The sequence below is a fragment of the Microtus pennsylvanicus genome, chromosome 3, assembly GCF_037038515.1.
Source record: "Microtus pennsylvanicus isolate mMicPen1 chromosome 3, mMicPen1.hap1, whole genome shotgun sequence".
Taxonomy (NCBI): Eukaryota; Metazoa; Chordata; class Mammalia; order Rodentia; family Cricetidae; genus Microtus; species Microtus pennsylvanicus.
The window spans coordinates 65,421,522-65,444,170 of NC_134581.1; the positions used below are offsets into that span (position 1 = coordinate 65,421,522).

Genomic DNA, 22,649 nt, shown 5'->3' on the forward strand with positions numbered 1-22,649 from the left:
CTAACCTTGATTTATGCTTTTATAGTTGGGTGTGGGTACTGTGTGTGAGAGATGGTTTGGGGCCACCTTTTTTTTTCATAACAGACTAATAATTAAATTCACTGGTACATCATTTGGTACCGTGAACCAAAATCGTTTGTAACTATTTGTATGTAGAAGATACAATGTTCAGGGGAAATGTAACAATTATTTTCAGGGGCTGAAGAGATGGCTCAGTGGTTGAGAGCACTGCCTGCTTGCTCTTCTAAAGGTTCTAAATTCAATTCCCAGCAACCACATGGTGGCTCACAACCATCTGTAATGAGATCTTGTGCTCTCATCTGGCCTGCATGCATGCAGACAGAATGCTGTATAATAAATAAATAAATAAATAAATAAATAAATAAATAAATAAATAAATCTTTTTTAAAAATTATATTCAGAAAAAATGCAATATTTCTGTGTATTTACTGCCTATTTACGATAAATTTATCAAATAATTTCCTTCTCATAAGTTCAGATGTAGCTTTTTAAATAATTGGGACCCATGTTGCATTCCACTGTGTGCACTGTGTCATAGACTTTCAGTAATGTTAGCAAAATACTATTTACCAGTATGGAAGAAACTCAAGATCTAACCCACTGCTAAATAATTGCATATTTATAGACAGGAAAAATTAATATATGTTTTAAAACACATTTTATCTCTAAAAAACAAGTAACTTTCTCCAGTAGACAAAGTAAAATGAAATGTTTTAGAAGCATAGTGATTGATAAATATATTTCTTCACTTGGCATACTAAGGTATTTTGTTTATGTCTCAAAGGCTTTTTGCATAGATGGTTACAGTTGACAGCTGTTGAACCACTAATAAGATTAAAGTAAAGAAATTAGTTGTGTCAACTTTAATCTGCTGTTTAGCACTGCAAACCACCTGGGGTCTTCTCCAGAGCCATCTTATTTAATACTGAACTTTAAATTACATAATGGGATCCTATCTTAGATTATGTTTAAAGACTTTATAATAATAGCTGCCTTATATCAAATTAATATTAGCAGTAAAAATAATGGTTTAGCACTAGAAATAAAAAATTATTAATTTGGTACTTACCCTACATTTTAATGCATTATTGTAATGTTTCAACATACTTTCTAAGTTAGAGGTTAATTTGAGGAAATACAGATGAGCTTATTAAGTCAGTGCTTTAAATATATATATATATATAATTTTCAATCTAAAATTAAAATGTCACTATGGAATACTGAAATTGCATATTCTGTTTGTGCCTAATTTATCAGTTTAAAACACTTTGAAATATCACATCTAGTTGGAAATTTCTTACTCCTTGCTCTGAGGAATTATTAGGACAATCATTTTAAAGTTAATTTAAATTTCTCTGACATTTTATTATGTATGTAGCATAATACTAATGTTGATACAGTGAAAGTTGACTAGTTAACAGACAGGATTAGCATCATGGGAAGACCCCTTTTGAATGGATGGGTGTCCGGTGTTTATTCTTAACTCTCCCAGCATCTGAAAGGCAGTGGGGGGTTATACTAGCTAAAACAGGATGTGAGCAGTGAGATGGCGCTGCCTGACAGCCTGAGTGAGCTTGACCCCGAACCACACGCAGAAAGACAGAAAGGATTCCCACAAGCTGTCCTCTAATCATACGTGCATTGTGGCACATTAAATTTCAGATGATTTTTAAAAGCAAACTTGAAAAACAACGCAGGACAAATGGTAGAAATTTTAACCTTTTCTCAGTAACTAACACTGAGTCACCTGTCACAATTATCAATTTCAATTTTAAAAAAACTACCAAAATGTGCCACAAATCTAAATTCTCTGTTGTGAAAAAATGTCAAAATTGAATAATTTCTTCCTGTTTAAATTTCAGCAATATCTAATTTTCTTGTAATCTAATAATCTAAATTTCTTGCTGGCAAGACATCTTATTTACTGGGTATCTTTAAAACAGAACTTTACAATGTTTCATGAAACACATTTTTTTAGCTTTTTAAGTTAGCATGTAAAATAATGAGATTTGTTGTGGTATTTGCATTCATGCATACTTTATTCTTATGAATCTCTCTTTACCCATTGCCTTCCCTCTCCCCACATTGTTCCCGTTTGCTTTTGTGTCATACACTCTGTGCCTTTCTCCATCTTCCCCTTTAACATCTCTTCCTGTTATCACAGTCTCTTTTCTGCCTTGAGACCTAGACACTCACACATGCATGGGCACACATAGGGACACACACAAGCACACAACATGCAGATAGAAATGCAAGTCTAGAGTCTGCCTCTGAGAGAAAACATGAAGTATTTGCCTGTCTGAGTCTGGTTTATTTCATTTAATATAATGATGTCCTCTTGTATTCATTTTCCTACAGATGTCATGTTTCATTTTTTATAAATACATAAAATTCCATTCGATACATGTGCCATATTTTCTTTTTCTATTCATCATTGATGGGGCAGTTCCATTTCTTAGCTTTTATAATTAATGCAGTGGTAACATGCATGTATAACTGTAGTGTTGACTTCGTTCTTCAGATAAGATATATGCCCAAGAATGATATAGTAGAGTCATATAGTGGTTTGCTCTTGATTTGTGAAAATTTTCCATGCTAATTTCTATAGTGGCTGTACAAGTTTAGACTCCGCCAACAATGAAGAGGGTTCCTCTTTCCCTCTGTCCTCATAGCATCTATTGTCATTTATTTCCTGCTCATGTCTGTCCTGACTGGAATGAGGTGGAGTCTCAAAGTAATTAATCTCAAAGTAGTTTTAATTTGTATTTCCTTGATGGCTAAGGGCGTTGAACACTTTTTCAAATACTTATTGACCTTTGATTTCTTCTTTTGAGAACTGTGTGTTCAGTCCATTTATTGAATTAATGATTTGTTGTCTATTTTTTGGTGCCCTTTGTATATTCTAGATGTAAATCCTTTTAATAGAACTGAATATATTTTATTAGATTTATTTACTAAAATATGTAAGATAAAAGTATAATTCATATATCTACGAGAATATACACACATGAAAATCTGATAAATGAGAAGCTTCTGTAAAGCAAAGAACATTGTCATTAAGACAAAAAGGCATCCTACTGAATGGGAGAAGATCTTCACCAACCCCACATCAGACAAAGGTCTGATCTCCAAAATATATAAAGAACTCAAGAAACTAGACATTAAAATTCTAAATAACCCAATAAAAAAATGGGGTACTGAACTGAACAGAGAATTCTCAACAGAAGAAGTTCAAATGGCCAAAAGACACTTAAGGTCATGCTGAACCTCCTTAGCCATCAAGGAAATGCAAATCAAAACAACTTTGAGATACCGTCTTACACCTGTCAGAATGGCTAAAATCAAAAACACCAATGATAGCCTATGCTGGAGAGGATGTGGAGTAAGGGGTACACTCATCCATTGCTGGTGGGAATGCAAACTTGTGCAACCACTTTGGAAATCAGTGTGGCAGTTTCTCAGGAAATTTGGAATCAAACCTACCTCAGGATCCAGCAATACCACTTTGGGAATATATATACCCAAGAGATGCCCAATCATTCTAGATGTAAATCCTTTATCTGAGAAAAAAAATTCCAATCTGTAGGCTGTCTCATCATTTAATTTTATGAGATCCATTTGTCAATTTGTAGGATTATTTTAAATGATAATGAAATCTTTTTTAGGTGTGTGTGTGTGTGTGTGTTCATGTGTTATGTGTTCAAGTACACATCCACAGGTGTGCGCACAGGCCAGACATCAACCTCCAGTGTCATTCCTCAAGTTTCGTCCACCTTGTTTTTGAGACAGGTTCTGTCACTGGCTTGGGGCTTGCTGATGAAGCTCGGCTGCCTGGATCTTCCTATCTCTTCCTTCCCAGCTTTGGGATTACAGTTGGACACAACTATTGCCATTCTTATTTAGGTGAGACCTAGGGATTGAATTTAGGTCCTCGCATTTAAACAGAAAACACTTAAAAGTGAGCTCTCTATTTAGTCCCATCTTTGCTTGTACCTTGAAGTGTTTTCCCCTAGCAGTTTCAGCATCTTAGGATTTGAAATAAGGTCTTTGTTCTGTTTTCAATTGACTTTTGTGCTGGTGATAAATGTGGATCTAATTTCATTTTTCTCTATGTGTATATATTCTGTTTTCCAGCATTATTTTTGATAGTACTTTTTCAGTGCATATTTTTACACCTTTGTCAGATATTAGGAGCCTATAACTCTCTTTGGATTTGTTTTGGGGCACTCTGTAATTAATGTTGTTTTATTCCTCTAGAAGTCTGTTTTTGTGTCAATACCGTGCTGTCTTTGTCAGTATGGCTCTGAACTCAATATTTGAAATCAAATATTGTGATACCCCTAGTATTATTTATTCTTTTTCTTTTGGCTATCCATGATCGTTTGTGTTTGTACATGAATTTTAGGATCTTTTTAGTTCTGTGAAAAATGTCATTAGAGTTTTGATGAGATCACATTGACTCTGTAGATTGCTTTTGGTAACATGATCCGTTCTTAATTGTAATGGGGTGATCTGCTCTCAGTGTGGGCTTCACTGTTTCATGCTTGGACTATCCCGCATCCGCCGCCGCGTCTGCGTGCCTGTGTCTCCGCCCGCAGCTTGGGCCTGCGCCCATGATCCGTTCTTACAATAGTAATTCTAGTCCAAGCACGTGAGGGTCTTTCTGTCAGCTAGTGTCTTCTCCAATTTATTTTTTTTTCAGTGACTTGAAGTTTTCATTGTAATGACCTTTCACCTTCTTGCTTAGGTGTATTCCTAGGTATGTTGTTTTTGAAGCTGTTGTGTATAAGTTGTTTCAGCTAACTTCATCCTCAGTAATTTCATTATTATATAGAAAAGCTACTAATTTTTGCATGTTAGTTTTATATCTTGTAACTTTACTAAAAGTGTTTATCACACCTAAAAATTATTTGGGGAAATCTGTAAGACCTTTTAAGTACAGAATCATGTTATCTACAAATAGGGATAGTTTTACTTCTTCCTTTCCTCTTTGTATCTTTTATATATTTCTCTTGTCTTATTGCTTCAGCTAAGATTTGATTACTATTTTGAATGAAAATTAAGAGTAGGTTTCTTTGTTTCATTCAGTTTTTTTCCATTTAATATGACTGCTACAGCTTTGTCATATGCCTTTATGTTGAAAAATGTTCTGTCTGAGCCTAACTTTTTTAGGATTTGTTTTATGAAGGCACACTGAACTTTTTCAGATGCCATGTCTGCATTTATTGAAATGATTGATTTGTGTCCTTAAATTTGTTTATATGATATATTGTATTTATTCATTTCCATATGTTAAACCAATATTCCATCCCTGGAATGAAACCAACTTGGTCATGTTGTATGACGTTCTTTGGGTGCACTTCAATCTAATTTTCAGGGGGGGTTGTTAAATTTTTTATTTTAATTAAAATATAATTGCATTATTTTACTCCTCTTTCCTTTCTCTAAAACAATCTGCTAAGTTCACTTAGTGTTACTTGTGGATAGGATTTCAGGGCTTACCACTTGGTATTGTATAATTAAGGAGCTCATCCCTGGGAAAGGCTAATTATCCCTCTCTCAACAGTCATTAGGTGCCTGTAGTTCTTTGTTTTGGGATTGGACCCCATGATATTTTCCTCTTTCATTTAGCATATCTTGGTATTGTCCTTGTTCAGGTCTTTCTTGGGAAGCCATGTTTTTGAAATATCATGGGTGAATCTTCTTTGTCACTTCTAGGAGACACAATCTCACAGCAGATTTTCTGGTGCCCCTGGTTCTTTCTGCGCCTCCTCTGTGATGTTTCCTGTGCCTTAGATGTATGAGTTGTGTTGTAGATTTGGTGCTGGACATCCCAAGATAAACTGTTGAGCAGGCCTTAATTCCAATTAGGCCTCTATTGGTTACTGGCGAGATATGAGTTCCGCTACTGCAGCTTTAGGGTTATCTTGCCATGTTGGTCATTGTTGTGGTTCACAAGCATCACACCCTCTTGACAGCACAGCACCTCTGGCACCAGAAAAACTAGACCTCAGACAGGAAACTTTCAGGTCAGCTCTGGATGGAATCTTCTAAGTCCTGTGCCTGAAGTATGTGGTGAGTTCAACAAAAAGGACTTATCTTCCACCTCTGGGACACAATTTTGGGCAACAGCAAGACCCTATAACAGTTGTGGGTATCTGGGATTACCCTGACCAAACAACCTAAAAAGAAGTTCTTTTGCCTGGAACTGAGGTTACTGTTTGTCTGTGACTCTTGTGAGAAGCATCGTCAGCCCAAATGGCATAATTCTATTCAAAATATAGACATATAGAAATATATATGGATATACACATACATGTATGAGAATGTTGACATGTGTGTTCATTGGGAAAATTAATCTGTAGTTTTTTTCTTGTAAGGTATTAATCTAGTTTTAATATCAGAGTAGTTCTGGCATCTTATAATTAATTTGGTAGTGTTCCTTCCCTTTATATTTTGCAAAACAGTTTGAGGTCTAAGAGCTTCCTTGACTGTTTAATAGAATTAAGTAGTGGATACATCTGGCCCTGGGCTTTTCTTTGCAGAGACTTTTAATTACTGCTTCAATCTTGTTGCTTGTTATTACTCTGTTTGTTTATGAGTTCTGAATTTAATTTTAGAAGGTCAAGTGAGTTTAGAAATTTGTTCATTTCTTTTATTTCCCAGATTTTTAAAATGCAAGCTTTTATAGTATTCCCAAATGACTTTCTGGATTTCACTGGCATCTTCTGAAACAAAGTTCATTTTCAGTTATTATTTGATTAAGTTGGATTTAGTGTGCTCTTTGTCTCTCTGTCTCTCTGTCTCTCTCTCTCTCTCTGTGTCTGTCTGTCTGTCTTTCATCAATCTTACTAATTTTTTAAGAGTAACTCTCCATTTCATTGACACTATTTATTCTTTTTATCTGTTTCATTAATTACTTGGGATTTGGTTTTGACTTCTTATTTTTCTAGAGCCTTCAGGTACATCATTACATTGTTAATTTGAGATCTCACTAATGTTTTTAATGGGAGTATTTACAACAGTGAATTATCTGCTTAGGACCACTTTGGCTGTAGCCCAGTGGTTCTGATAGGTAGTGCTATCATTTTCATTTCCTTATAGTTTTGTTTCAGACAGGGTTTCACTACATAGCCTAGAATTTGCTATATGTACTAGGCTAGCCCAAAATCCACAGAGATCTGCCTGCCTCTACTTGTGCTGGCATTAAAGATATGTGTCACCATGCTGCGAGGGTTCTAGGAATATTTGAACTGCTTTCTTGATCTCCGCAGTGACTCACTGTTAGTTCATAAGCGTGCTATCTCCATATCTTTGCTGGTTTCTAAGGTTTCTCTTGTTGCTGATTTCTAGTTCTACTTCATGGTGGCTTTGGTAAGTTAAAAATTAGTTTTTGTTTTGTTGATTGTTTGTTTGTTCTGGGTTAAGGGTTGCTTTATTGCCTTCCATGTGATCACTTGTACAGAAGGTTCCATCTGATATTTTTTTAAAAAATGTGTATTCTCTGTCTGTTGAATAGTATATTTATAGACACTTGTTGTATCCACTTAATCTATTGTGTAATTTAACTCTGAGATGTCTTCATTGATTTCAGTTTGTAAGAAACTCTGAATATGAGAGCACGATATTGAAGTATCCCCTACTATTGTGTTAGGACCTACATTTAAGTGATTCTTAACGTACTGGATCTGTATTTAGTTGCATTCTTTAATCATCATTTTTCTATGTACGCTCCTGCACCTCTCACTAAAAGGCTTAGTTTTCTCATGCTTTTTTCTGTCCTCTATTTCTCAGAGGAAGCATGTTCAGTAAGAAATTTTCTGACAAAAGAAAACCATTCGTAAGTATATTTGGGGCAAGAAAGTCTGTATCTTAGACCAGCACTGCAGTACACTCTTGACAGAATATGCAGTGAGATTTTAACATCTCCTGAGAAGTTTCTTTGAAAAGTTGGAGCTTTCTATTTGATGTCGGAAAGTGCTTCAAGTCATTCACGTTTAAAATTACAGAGAGGGTGCTGAACAGACCACCCAAGCTGGGTTCAGAGCAGTGTGCACTTTAAACCAGGTGCTCTTCAAATAAAGATTGTCTTTCAAGTAAGTTCACTGCGTACACAAGTTTTTCCTCACCCTGAAAGTTTGGTTCCCTGTTCTTTTCTTCCTCATTTGAACATAGTTTCTTGAACAAGTTATGTGAACCTAAGACCGTTCAGAGGTAAAGTCTTTCCCAGGGAGGGTTTCTTTGTTGAGCACAGAGGATGGTAGAGAAGGTGTGTGCTTTTTTTTTCTTCTTTATTTTTTGTTTATTTTTTAGTTGTTGAAAAAAAATTTTCCGCCTCCTCCCCATTTCCCATTTCCCTCCCCCCCTCCTTCCACACATTGCCCCCTGCCCCAATTCCCCTCCCTCTCTCCTCCTCCCCCCCACTCCATTCCCCCTCCCTCTCGAGAATGAAGAGCAGTCCAGATTCCCTGCCCTGCGGGAAGTCCAAGGTCCTCCCACTTCTATCCAGGTCCAGGAGGGTGAGCATCCAAACAGGCTAGGCTCCCACAAAGCCAGTTCATGTATTAGGATCAAAACCTAGTGCCATTGTCCTTGGCTTCTCATCAGCCCTCATTGTCTGCCATGTTCAGAAAGTTCGGTTTCATCCCATGCTTATTCAGTCCCAGTCCCGCTGGCCTTGGTGAGCTCTCAATAGATCAGTTCCACTGTCACAGTGGGTGGGTGCACCCCTCGTGGTCCTGACTTCCTTGCTCATGTTCTCCCTCTTTCTGCTCCTCATTTGGATCTTAAGAGCTCAGTCCGGTGCTCCTATTTGGGTCTCTGTCTCTATCTTGATCCATCGCCAGATGAAGGTTCTAAGATGATATGCAAGATATTCATCAGTATGGCTATAGGATAGGGTCATTTCAGGTTCCCTCTCCTCAGTTGCCCAAGGTACTATCTGGGGACATCTCCCTGGACACCTGCGAGCCCCTCTAGAGTCAAGTCTCTTGCCAACCCTAAGGTGGCTCCCTTAATTAGGATATATATTTCTCTGCTCCCGTGTCCACCCTTCCTTTATCCCAACCATCCCATTCCCCCAAGCTCCCCCAATCCTCCCCTTCTCACGTTTCTCACCCCAATTCCCCTTAGCCCCATGTGTGCTTTTTATGTGTACACTTCCTTATGCCTCAGCTTCTGGTTTATGTGTACACTTCCTATGCCTCGGCTTCTGGTTTATGTGTACACTTCCTTATGCCTCAGCTTCTGGTTTATGTGTACACTTCCTTATGCCTCAGCTTCTGGTTTATGTGTACACTTCCTATGCCTCGGCTTCTGGTTTATGTGTACACTTCCTTATGCCTCGGCTTCTGATTTATGTGTACACTTCCTTATGCCTCGGCTTCTGGTTTATGTGTACACTTCCTTATGCCTCAGCTTCTGGTTTATGTGTACACTTCCTATGCCTCGGCTTCTGATTTGTGTGTACACTTCCTTATGCCTCGGCTTCTGGTTTATGTGTACACTTCCTTATGCCTCAGCTTCTGGTTTATGTGTACACTTCCTATGCCTCGGCTTCTGATTTATGTGTACACTTCCTTATGCTTCGGCTTCTGATTTATGTGTACACTTCCTTATGCCTCGGCTTCTGGTTTATGTGTACACTTCCTTATGCCTCAGCTTCTGGTTTATGTGTACACTTCCTATGCCTCGGCTTCTGATTTATGTGTACACTTCCTTATGCCTCGGCTTCTGGTTTATGTGTACACTTCCTTATGCCTCGGCTTCTGGTTTATGTGTACACTTCCTATGCCTCGGCTTCTGATTTATGTGTACACTTCCTTATGCCTCGGCTTCTGGTTTATGTGTACACTTCCTTATGCCTCGGCTTCGGGTTTATGTGTACACTTCCTTATGCCTCGGCTTCTGGTTTGGAGTGCACCTTCAAGACAAGCTGTAAAAATTTGATTGACTTAAACACAAAAATATTAATTCATACTTAAGGCTACAAAAATACAGATAGCTGCAAAGGCAGCTTGGATGCAGTCCTAGAGTTGAACAGTTCAGCACAGCATTCTATTTTTTAATAGTTTTTTGGAGACCTATAATTTTGTATATAAATTAACCCTACCATTAATTTACATAGTAGTACACAATACAATATTAACACAAAGGCAGTTATCAATTGCCATAGAAACCAGAGAATCTATTCTCCCTGTGTGTCACTGTAAACACACGAAGGGCAGTCCTCTTCACTCATTTCAGTGGTGATCACTTGAGGCTCTTGTTTTATGCATCATACCAAAATAAACTTAAACTGATAGAGTGAATTATGAAAACCATAAAATTATCACTCCGTGATAATTTTAAAAACATACACATGAACAATTACCTAATTTTATAATTTGAAAGTACTTTTAAGTCATGAAAAGAAAACAAGAAACAAAGAAATTGGCCTAGATGAATGGACAAAAGAAACACTGTAATACACACTATGCATTTTATTAGACCATCAAGAAAAATGAAATATTAAAAATTGCCCACAATTTGATGGATTCCAGGCTCAGAATAACAAATATTGCATATTCTTCTTTTATTTGTGGATCCTGGCTTTACATGTGAATATATGTATGTAGGTGTGTATAAATCCTGAAATTAGATGGGAACTATAAGGGGAAATACAGTTTCCATGGGCTATGTAGTAGAGTATGTGTCACATGAAAGCAAAACAGGACACTGACCATGGGTAGAAGAGTACAAGCAGGGAGCCGGGGAAACAGAATCAGCAGAATAATTACATGTGAAAAATGCCCTAATGAAACATGTTACTTTTTAAAAAATAAAAACAAAAAAATTAAAGTAGAATTTTTATTTTGCGCTCAAATGTATGAAGATGTAGTCAGTATTGGCCATAACATGGATGGGGGAGGTACCTTACTCAGAGTAAAAATCGGTTTAAATTTTTTTCTAGAAATCAGTTTGAATTTGGCAGTATGTTTAAAAATCTTAAAAATGTTCATTTCCTTTTACCCATTTCATCATAACCAGCAATTATGAAAGGAGCAAGCAGGCATTTACTTCCTAGACTTCATTGTGTCAGGCAGGTGATTGAGGCCTTAAGCCAGTTTCTGACTCTGGCATTAATGAAGTAAAGCAGGGGTATTCAAACTCTAGTCTTTAAGAGTTGGAGGCTACTGTTTATAAAGCCCAAAGTCACATTCAGGGTGAGGCATATCGTGCCTGGTCGTGTTTTGGATTTGTTTTGCTTGTTTAGGCCAGTCCGGTAGTGTTTGATTTGGGTAGCAGACATAAAAGTATTTCCCAGATTCTATTATGTATCTAACAGCCTGTCCGCTTTTCTGTTTAAATCAGCTGAAGCTTTTCTCCAGCAGTTCACAACAAAGAGTTCTCACTCACCAAAAAAAAAAAAAAAATTATTTGTGCTATTGGAAGTTGGGCACAATAGTAAGAGATTGATTGAACTAAAATTTTAGTCCATAAGACAAAGCACTGTTCAGTATTTTTAAAATTTTGCAGCATTTTTTCCGTTTCCTTTATCAGAAAGGAATTCATAGAGGACGTGGTTCAGAAAAGTACTGGAAGACTTCTGAACCTGACTACAAAGTCAGTGATGCTGCACAGATGCCCTGGGGCTCTGGTACATCAGAGGCCACACGTTTTAGGAAGGAGCTCAGCTGACTCTACCCCCACAGTTGTTAAGCTGTGATTGCCCTTAGGTACTCAGAAATTACAGGTTAAATTTTAGCTGTATCTTAGTGCATTCGTTTCCTCTGCATTCCAAGGGATGCGTCTGAGGAAGTCTTTGGGTTCTTTGAGAGGGAGAGCCCTCCATCTTCCACTTTCACTTCCACTTGAACCAGTACAATTTTTGCTTTCTGTTTTGTGGTTTGTGCTTCTGGGTAAGATTCTGCTTCTCTTTTAAAAAAATTCAAAGCTAGTATTATAGGAGACACTAAGTGTTACCGAGAAATACTTACAACAGGAGGGAAAGGATGGCATTACAAATAGTCAGTTTTCTCCTAATAGTGTTTTACCATTTCCTTATACATCGCCTTCTCAAATATACTATTATTGTTTTTATAATCATAAACACCAAATTTTACCTTATGGAAAAAACACTTGTACTCTTATTCTTGTTATCAAATAACTGTAATAATATTACATAATGAGTCCTACTAATTATTAAGTATTTCCCTATCCACTTTGTTATAATTTAATTCTCATGACAATCATGGGAAACTTAAATATTATCTAGTTTTTAAGCATGTGAAATAGGTGACAGCATGCTGAATTAGAAACTTGCTAAAATCTTGACTGATAAGCTGGGACTCTGCCCTAGAAGTATCTGGTTCCTGCAGCGCTACTCTTCACTAGTACACGCTACTGTAACTGACTTCCGGAAACTCAATATTCTGGGTCAGGAGCAGCCATATCAAGCATTATTACAACAGGGACTCCTCACTTTATTTTTCCCACTAAAACTTTAGCCCTGGGCACTTACCTGTCTTATCTGTGTAGCACATGTATTGCATATCACAGGGACCTTCAGTATAGGATGGATGGATGCATGCATGCATGCTCACGTGGTGTTTCTGAGACCTGTGGTTCTCATCTCTGGCTGCAAAATTTTTATGAAGACACAAGTTTCTGTTGACTATGTATACAGTAGATCTTGGCAATTTGCATTTCTTAAAGTTCCCAGGTAATGTCGAATCTGCTAATTGACAAGTTTACAATTCAACAAATGTCCTAGAACAGTGGTCCTCAACCTGTGGGTCGTGAACCTTTTGGGTAGAATGACACTTTCCCAGGGGACACATACCAGATATCGTGCATGTCAGATATTTACATTACAGTTCCTAACAGTAACAAAATTACAGTTATGAAGTAGCAACAAAAATAATTTTATGGTTGGGGTCACCACAACATGGTGAACTGTAATAAAGGGTAGCAGCATTAGGAAGGTTGAGAATTACTGTCCTAGAAAGTTGGTTGTGAAAGACTAAGCAGAAAATTCAGTCAGAGTAAATAAACATTGCTCACACAAGCAGTTTTAGGCCCAGACTACAAAACAGAAGAGTACCATGTCCTCTGAACTTACTGCTTTAAGTTTCTTTGAACTATTAATAAGATGGTTTTTCTTAATATCCTCTAGAGAAAAACCTATGGCTAGGTTTTCTTCGGATTGCTTGAGTCCATGACTAGTTTGGAGTCTCAAGGGAAGAAATCTTCATCTACCTAGGACCAGATCCGTGTTCATACCCTTTCAAACAGTGTAGGACTCTCTTCCCAGAACTGTAGGGCTTACCTCATGGGGAATAGCTCCAGCTTTTCTACACTGTTTTTTCAGCTGCCTTGTCATGGACCGGCTGATCTGGCAACAGGCAATTTGGCAGTCTTTTTTTTTTTCTGGGTGTTATTTAAAAGACTGAGGTTCCTGGTTGGTGTCTGATCTTAAATGAAGAAATTATCAGAAAGACTAGAAAATTCTTTGCATTGTCTGTCCTGTAACTAATAGACATTAGTAAGAGCTGCTAGGTACTAATGAGCGCTGCACTTGAATAAAAATAACCGCCTTTTCTGTCTGACTGATGGGCCTGTGCTAATGGTTTCTGGCTTGGTTTTGTAGAGCAGCTTCCATCTCGTGCCTGTTTCTTGCATACCATTGACTTTATTATTTTAAATTGTTGGGAGAAGAGTTGCTCAGGTTTTACAAATGGTGTTTTTCTTCCTATTAGGTCTCTCTGCAATGCAATCAATGTTTACAACCTCACCTGCAATAACTGTTCAGAAAACTGCACTGATGTTCTGTTTAGTAACAAGATTACCTTCTTAATGGATCTCCTGATACACCAACTGACGGTATGTAATATTAGTGCCTTGGGTAAGAAGCTGTTAAAGTTTGAGAAATAGTCCTGTGACCAAAACTAAGAATTCAGCCTATTTACTGTTCAAATTTAAAAGCAGGGATGGGGGTAGGGCAGTGAAGACAGTTAAGAATGTACAACAGGAACTGACAGTGAAATCTCTTGAACATTCTGTGTCAAAGTCTCGTAATACTAATATTGAAGGAGTAATGGGTATGTAACACTGTGAAGAACGCCAATTTGCATGTTAAATTTGGCTCTGGCATCAGGTAGACCCAATGCCAAACCACAGCCACAGGAATGGGGGTTACCAAGAGACAATTGAGAGCCTCAGAGCCTCTCACCCATGTATGTCAAAAGTGCTGATTAAAGGGGGGTTTATGGCCATTTACTCTTTAAAAAAAATTTAGGAAATGCCTTTGTCAGGAAGGGCAAACTACTTAGGATGTGAGCTGGCAGCCAGTTATCACCTTAAATTTTACCTCCATTCACAGATGTTAGATGAGGTAAGCTCAGTATAATATCCAAAGGTTTAGGTCTGTCAATGCAGTCTTCAGAGCCCTGAGACCAGAAGTTTCCTGGTGAGCTTTCTGAGCCCCTGAGGTATTGGCACTGGAAGTTTACAGCACAGGAGATTTCCCAGAGCCAACTTGCTTTTATTCTCCGTGGCCCTAATTGTTCTCCATAAGCCCCACACCTCTGCTCCCTTTCTTTCTTTCCTTCTTCTGCATTCTGCAGCCTTAATTTAAGCACAAGAGCATCTTCTTTATGAAATCTCAAATCTGTTTTCCCAATCCCAGCTTTAAGAATGCTTTTTTTGTGATCCCAGACATTGCATCTCATAAACCTGATTATACTGAATTATAGTTATTTATTTATCTGTTTTCCCATTAGTCCTAAAATCCATGAAGGCAAGTAGCTTATTACTATGTCCAATATCCTAACAGAGGAGAGTAGATTTGGTATAACATTGAATGAATATATGAGTAAATAAATCAATACCTACTGATTATTGGTCACAAACTAAAATTCATAAGGTGACTATGAAGTCTTATCTACAGACATACCAGCAAGAATTAGAGAGAGCAATATGGAAAAGCTAGCAGAGATGCAGGCTAGCATTGCCGTAGACGTAACACCAGCTATTTACAGTGAGGCAATGTGTATGAGTCAAAGGCTCATTGTACATGGTTTTATTTACAAAACAAGTCACTAAAATATAGGTAAGACATTGTAGTAAAAAAGAAGACAAAAAGACATAATTTATATTGCCTCATTTAATTTTCAGAATACTCTTAAAAGGTCACTGTCACTTGAGTCCCTGAGAATCTGACTTTAAAAATACATAGATCAAAATCACAGAGTCAAGAGTCAAATCAGGGATCACCTATACAATATAACTGACTGGCAGTTTTCAGCAGGGTACAGTGAGAACTGTCACTGTACAGGGAGACTAAGGAGGATCAGCCACTAAGTGTAATATGAGACCCTGAACAGGAAGAGAGATAAATGGGGAAACAGATTTAAATAAACTTTGTAAAACAGTTCATTTTATTCACTCAGTCCTATTTTCTTCCTTTCAGTAGTTGTACTGTGGTTTTGTTGACAGCAGGGAACACTGGGTTAACTGAGTTTACTATTTTTAAATTGAATTTGTTGATCTAAAATTATTTTAAAGTAAGAATGATGAAAATACTAAGTCTCAATCTTTTCCCTCAGTTGTACACTATAATTGTTTGGAAGAATTTATTCTGTCAATAATGGAAGAGGAAACATTACTTTAAATAGAACACGGAACTGAATAGAATGGCTTTAAAATGTGAAAGAAGGAACAAAATCTTACAGTAAAAGAAAATAGATCTTGATTCTTCATGCTTTTAAGGGGAAAAAATTATTAATAGAAATGTTATGAGACAGTGAAACAAGGCTATGATCCCAGCCTTCTAGGAAATCCCTGCACAGGGAGTAAGATAGGTTATGTCTTAGCTTGGGCAGCCATGAGAAAAATACTACAGATGTGTAGCTCTTATACATTGGGGAATTTTTTACTCATTGTCCAAAAAAGATAGAAGTCCATAGTCAAGGTACTAACACAGTCAGGCTTCTCTGCAGAGCCTCTCTGTGTTCAGAGGCTTGACATGGCAGAGAACAGCCCCTTAGCTGCCTCCTGGGAGGGGCTGGTCCATTCCTGAGGGCTCTACCTGCAGAAACTAATGACTTCACAAACAATTCACCTGCATTTATCAGCTTTGCAGATTAAGATTCATTTGAATTGGCGTGGGGAGACCACAAACTTTGATTTATATAGAAATGCTGAGATGACATCCTTTGCGGAGAGCTATGGAACTGTGGAGGAAGACATTCGGTAATTCTACCTGGTCCATCACAAAGGAGGCGAGCTGGCTCTTAGCCCCTCATAATTGCTCGCATTTATTCAGTGCCAGCTATCAGCCGAGGTCTTGTTAGGTGGCTTATTTCCCTCTTGATTGAAAATCCTAGTTTCTTTTAATATTCCTTTGTTTGTTTGTTTGTTTGTTTTAGTATCTCTCAGAAACACTTTTAATTTGGCAGTAATAGATTTTGTCGCATCATGTATTTATTCTGTTAATTTTCCTCAGTTTGGATCCAGAGACACTGGTTTTGTCAAACACATTTTAGTCCTTCTTCCTTATCCTGATTTTCTCTGTTCCTTTTAGGCTTGTGATCTTATAGCTGTCAGTTGTCCAGTGCTATGACTGGCTTTGTAGCAATGAGGCAAGAAAGGTGTATTTCCTAGTTTGGGATGGATGCTGGTGGTGACTTTTATGTTTCTGGTAACAATTTAAAAATTTGAGTACATTTCTATCTTTCTTGGTAAATGGTTTTCATGTACATGTAACTGAAATATGAACCGCTAACTTGATAATACCCCTTAAATAAGAGATAAAGAGTAGTCACCAACACATTGTTCAGAAGTGATAGAAAAATGGAGAAAAGAAGCTAATTGTGACCTAGTAGAATTTTCAGGGTCCTTCAGCCTTTCCGGTTCCTGATAGATCCAAATGCTTTAAGACATTTCTTTCCCCTTCTAGCTGCTTGAAACTTGCTCTAACGCTCAGGCACTTACTTCAGTCACCCTTAGTACTCAGGTGACTCCGGTACAGGGCTTTATACGAGTCCTTTTTCTAGAAGCCCGCAATCGAGAGGAGAGGAAATGACAAGATTTCAGAAACTCTCTGTGAGCAGTTCTGCAACCAGAGACAGCAGTCCATGAGACCTAGATGAGTACCTAGCACATCATGGTTCTTCTAGATGTGATGGATGGAAGAGCTGTTGTGCCCTGAGGCGTTTGGAGAAGGTGAATTTGACTATGCCTGGAATTTGAATGAAGTTTCTGAGGTTATGGGTTTTTAATTTTAAAAAATATAAATCAATATTTGTAACACTGTAAAAGTACATACTTCTTACAATGTTAATGCAAAGCTGTATTTTTAGGATATGCTCTGTGGGAATTTATTTAGAGCTCTACAAAAAAACAGTTCATTAAAACAAATTTTTCCTAAGAATAGAAGCCAACCCTGGTGTAGTATCTCTGTTGAAGCATGAAAGGTTTAAAACACATTAAAATGGATTGCTTTCGTCATTAAATGATTAAGCATCTTCTCTTAATTGTAGTTGATTCCAGAACATGGAATTTTATATGTCTCCTTAAGGAATCTAGACAAACGCATTGGAAGGTAATAAAAAAGACCAATGAGAAATCAAGATGGCAGAGTAGGAAGCCTGAGACCTCATTCCCCAACAGAGACACACTGACTTAATATATTGGCCAGTTTACCCCTTTGGGAAATCCAGAAACCACTTAGGAAATTGCAGTACACCATACAGCCCGACCAAAAAGTCACACTGAAGCAGGTAAAAGGAGCTCTTTCACTTTACCCATGATTATAGTTTGTCATGCCACCCCCACCTCAGTGCCAGGGAAGAGCGGTTTGCCTTACCACTTTTCCAAAACAGAGTTAGAGATGTAGAGACAGCACTGCTAGCAAGCTGATTTCTGTCTTTACCCAACTGCTTGGAAAGAACCAGTATGGCCTGATGGGAGTGAGTACTGAATTCAAAGAGCAGGGGAGACAACTCGCTGTAGCACAAAAGAATCCTGGTGCCTCAGAGTCTGTGAGCAGGGGAAGACACTCAACTCTAGCTATTCTGTCAGTCTTAGAAAGAAGAGTGGAGCCAGTGGGTCTATGTTCCACTTTTCAGTGAACTTCTTGAAGGACTGTTTGTCTTACTTCTCTTGGGGTTCTCAGTGGAAGCAGCCTACTTTGGATGTTGTTGAGAAGCAGAGAGAGCAAGGAAACTTAGTACATTTCAACCAAAGAATGCTCTGAGATGATAACTTCCTGATTTAGAAAGCCTCTCCCTTTACCCAGACAGGGTATCCAGGTGACTCAGAGAACTTTATGTCCTCCAAAGGAGATGACGGGACCCACAATCTCTATGTCAGTTTATTCTTGAGAGTCTTTCCAGTTGGAAGCTAGTCTAGAAGAGGAGGCAATTTATCAAGTTCACAAAACTCGTAAAAAAAAATGGTCTGGTAGTGGAGGCATACACCTTTAATCCCAGCACTCGGAGAGGCAGAGGCAGGTGAATTTCTGTGAGTTTGAGGACAGCCTGGTCTACAAGAGTGTTAACTGAGGTTTTTGTCCTGCCCAGTCCCACAACCATTTAATCCCAAAGAAAACACACAGAGGCATACAGCCTCACAGTAAAATATAAAATAATACAAATGGCTTAATTTAAAAGATAAGAGTGAGCTAGAAATATGCATAAGCTAATAGGTCAAACAGTGATTTAATTAATACAGTTTTTGTGTGATTATTTTGAGTCTGGGCAGCCAGGAACAAACAAGTAGCCTCCAACAACACAAGAGCTAGTTCCAGGACAGCTAGGGCTGTTACACAAAGAAACCCTGTCTTGAAAAACAAACAAAAAAAAGTTACAAAAATGCACAAAGAAACAGAAATATGAAGCCAGGCTGTGGTGGCAGATGCCTTGGCGGACGCCTGCAGTCCCAGTGCTTGGGAGGCAGAGGCAGACGAGTCTCTGTAAGTTCAAGACCAGCCTGGTCTTTAAGAACTAGTTCCAGGACAATCTCCAAAGCTACAGAGATACCCTGTCTCGAAAAACCAAAGAAAGAAAAGAAACCAGAAGAAAAAGAAACAGAAGAAATATGGCCTAAGTAAAGAAACAACTAAATCTATTGAGGAGTCCTAAGGAAGCAGAAGTATGTGGACTGACAAGAAAAACCCGCTGTCAGAAAGACGCTTTATAGACTCGGAAGACACTACATGGGAACATGAGAATATCAACAAAGATAGAACATATATTTAAAAGAAACAAGTATATTTGGAAGTGAAGAACATAATAAATGCATAGATAATTTTGCTGTAGTGATTCCACCCAGATTCTAAGCTCCACCAAGTAAAGAGCTACAAATTTAAACCAGGAGCTTAAATAGACATTTCCTCAAAAAATGTATAATAAAAGACAAAAGATATGTGAAAAGATGATCTAAATCACTAATCCTCAAGGAAATGCACATCAAAAACACAACAATGTAAACTTCACACTGCTAAGATGGCCATAATTGCTATTTAAGTCGGAAAATAGCAGTTACATTTAGTTAGGTAAGGACATGGCTAAACTGGAAGCCATATGCACCACTGGGAAACAAGGTGGTACAGCCGCTGTGGAAAACAGTACAAATGCCCCTAATAAGATGACAAAATGGAACTGCCATATGATCACAGCTTTTGAGCATTTATCTAAAAGAATTAAAATTTGGATCTTGAATAAATACTTACCTTATCATGTTCACTGCATATTCACAAGGCCAAGAGGTAGGAATAACCCACATGCCCAACAGTAGATGATGGTTTTAAAATGATATATGCAAAGAAAAGAACATTACTAAGCCTTAAAAAGCTATAGCATGAATGAATATTGAAATTATGGCTAGTTATAAGTGAAATTAATACTTGTGGCCAAATACCTAATAATCAGGGGAGGATTTATTTAGGTATATAGTTTGAAGGAATGCAGTTTATCACAGTAGGGAAGAAGGCATGGGAGCAAGAAGCAAAGAATGTACAGGAAATAAGATCAGGACCCACCCTAAGTGTTCTGTAACTTTCCAGAACATGTTCAAACACACCTTCGTATCCAGAATATTTCACATTCAAATCATAACACAAACAAAATAAAATACTACATGATTCTAGCTATATAGGGTATCAAAAATATTTAAACTCTTAGGGAAAAACAATGAGGTGTGTTTAAATAGAACATCAATCATGAATGAGGAAAATTTCTAGATATGTTTCATAACCATGCATATATAAATTAACAATATTGTAATAGATTCTTAGAGATTTGTAGGAGGACTAATTTATGTTATGCATTTTATGTCATTCACCGGAACACTGATGGTGCTAATCAGTGCTGTGAACAATTGACTGACAGACATTTGAGGTTGAACCAAAACCGAGAGGTACAACAGTCTAATGAGCAGGTTGGTGTAAAAAAAAAGGGGGGGGGTCCCAGAAGTACCTACGTGCAGAGTCAGGACCTGAACCTTACTCCTCTAAGTGCTTATCCAAGACTTCACCTTTGAACTCAGTTGTGTCCTTACTTTATTAAGTACACAAATGAAACATCAGAATGTTGTGACTTTGATTGTATGTTTAATATTGTCATTTTAGTAGGATATGGTAAAGAATCAATTAATTAAAAGAGTTATAATTTCTTGATGGTTCATTGTGGTTTTTTAATCCATTAAAATTTTTTTAGTAGTCTTGTTTCTGATTCATAGTGATCTGTTCTTTTGAAATATTCAGAAAATATGCTGATAAATCTCAGGTATGTGTTTTATAGAGCTGAGAGGGGTGTTAATTGAAAAATGATGTACAAACCTTAAATAATTGATATGATACTGTTGAACCAAAAAAGTCGTTGGGCTTTTTAGATGGCAGGAAAGCCCTGAATTCAAACAAAGGAAACATAAGTGCAGTCTTAGAACAGGGGATTGTTTTTCACTTAACCATGTGCAGACCCATCCAGGTGCCTGTTTGATTTTCATTATAGCCACAAGGCCTGGAACTCTCTTGGTTGCCACATTGTTTTCTTTATCCTGAGCAACCAGAACATGGGCTCCATAGTTAATTACATGGGAGCAGAAATCTCATTGCTGAAGGGAACTGTACTGAACTCTTCCTGATACCAGTTGCATCTTGTTTTATTCTTTCTTCACCCTGTACCACTTGCTTGGATTGTCCCATATATTTCCTTCTTCAAAAATAAAATAAGCTCTATTTATGTTCGCCAAGCTATGTGTCTTATAGGAGAGAATTGCAGAGCTAGAGAGAAAACTTTCATAGGGCAATGGTGTCAGTAGGTTGATGGGAGACTGTGAAGTAGGATGCTCACCAGGGTTCCATAACCTGTTACTAGTGTAATCAGGGTAAAATAATGAAAAATATTATCTTTCTTAATTTTTATATGCACAGATGTGCTTAAGAAATAAACTCAAGGGTTAGTAAGAAGGCACCATAGGTAAAGGTTCTGGATGTAAAGCCTGACAACCTTAATTCAGTCCTTGGCACCTATGTGGTGAAAGAAGAAAACCAACTCTTTCCAGTTGTCCCCTGACCTCCACATGCATGCTGTGGTATGAGTGGCCCTCCCTCTCACATACATACATGCACACGCAATTTATTGTAACAAGTTTTAAAAATTAACATGAAAATTAAATTTATTTATTTAATACTTTTATATTAAAAATATCCGTCACAAGATTCATTGCCAGCACTTGTACTAGGCTTGTGTTGTAGCTCACTGGTAGTGAGGCCCTAGGTTCATTCACCACAGCACATACCCATACACAAAATTAGACAAGGAAAGAAGGAAGATCAATAAAAATGGAAATTTATAGTACTTAAATGTTTTTAAAAACGACTTAAAGCAAAAGTGTCAGCATTGTCATTTGTGCTGCATGGGATAGTGTGCATATCACCTGACCAAAAGTAAACCTATGAAGTTGCAGTCTTTCTACATTTATTTATATGTGTGTGGCTGCTTTGCCTGCATGTATGTTTGAGTGCTGCATACATGCACTGCCTGCAAAGGCCAAAAAAGGGCATTGAAGTTAGAGATGGTTGTGAGCCACTATGTGGGCTCTGGGAATTGAACCCAGGTCTTCTGGGAGAGCAGCCAGTGCTTAACATCTGAGCCATCTCTCCAAATCCATTTTTCTACATTTTGCACAAAATTGCACAGTATCAATTTAGAGTGTATAGTGAAAGTTAAGATTGTATATGGTGATACCTTTAAAGCAAACACAAGCAGTATAACTCAGAACTCAGTAGTTAAACTGAAACTGGCTTCTAAAACATACTCAAAAATATTTTTTTATTTTTTTATTATTTAATTTATTTATTTATTAAAGATTTCTGCCTCCTCCCCGCCACCGCCTCCCATTTCCCTCCCCCTCCCCCGATCAAGTCCCCCTCCCTCATCAGCTCGAAGAGCAATCAGGGTTCCCTGACCTGTGGGAAGTCCAAGGACCACCCACCTCCATCCAGGTCTAGTAAGGTGAGCATCCAAACTGCCTAGGCTCCCCCGAAGCCAGTACGTGCAGTAGGATCAAAAACCCATTGCCATTGTTCTTGAGTTCTCAGTAGTCCTCATTGTCCGCTATGTTCAGCAAGTCCGGTTTTATCC

General features: G+C 37.8%; 1 protein-coding gene across 2 annotated transcripts in view; it reads left to right on the forward strand.

Annotated features, from left to right (window-relative positions):
- The window catches only part of Scaper (S-phase cyclin A associated protein in the ER), a 329,952-nt gene that overhangs the window by 236,085 nt on the left and 71,218 nt on the right, over window positions 1-22,649 (forward strand). For both annotated transcript variants that reach the window (XM_075965840.1, XM_075965839.1), the window contains exon 25: window positions 13,761-13,884. In XM_075965840.1, the coding sequence (XP_075821955.1) occupies window positions 13,761-13,884 (124 nt within the window). The remainder of the gene's footprint in view (window positions 1-13,760; window positions 13,885-22,649) is intronic.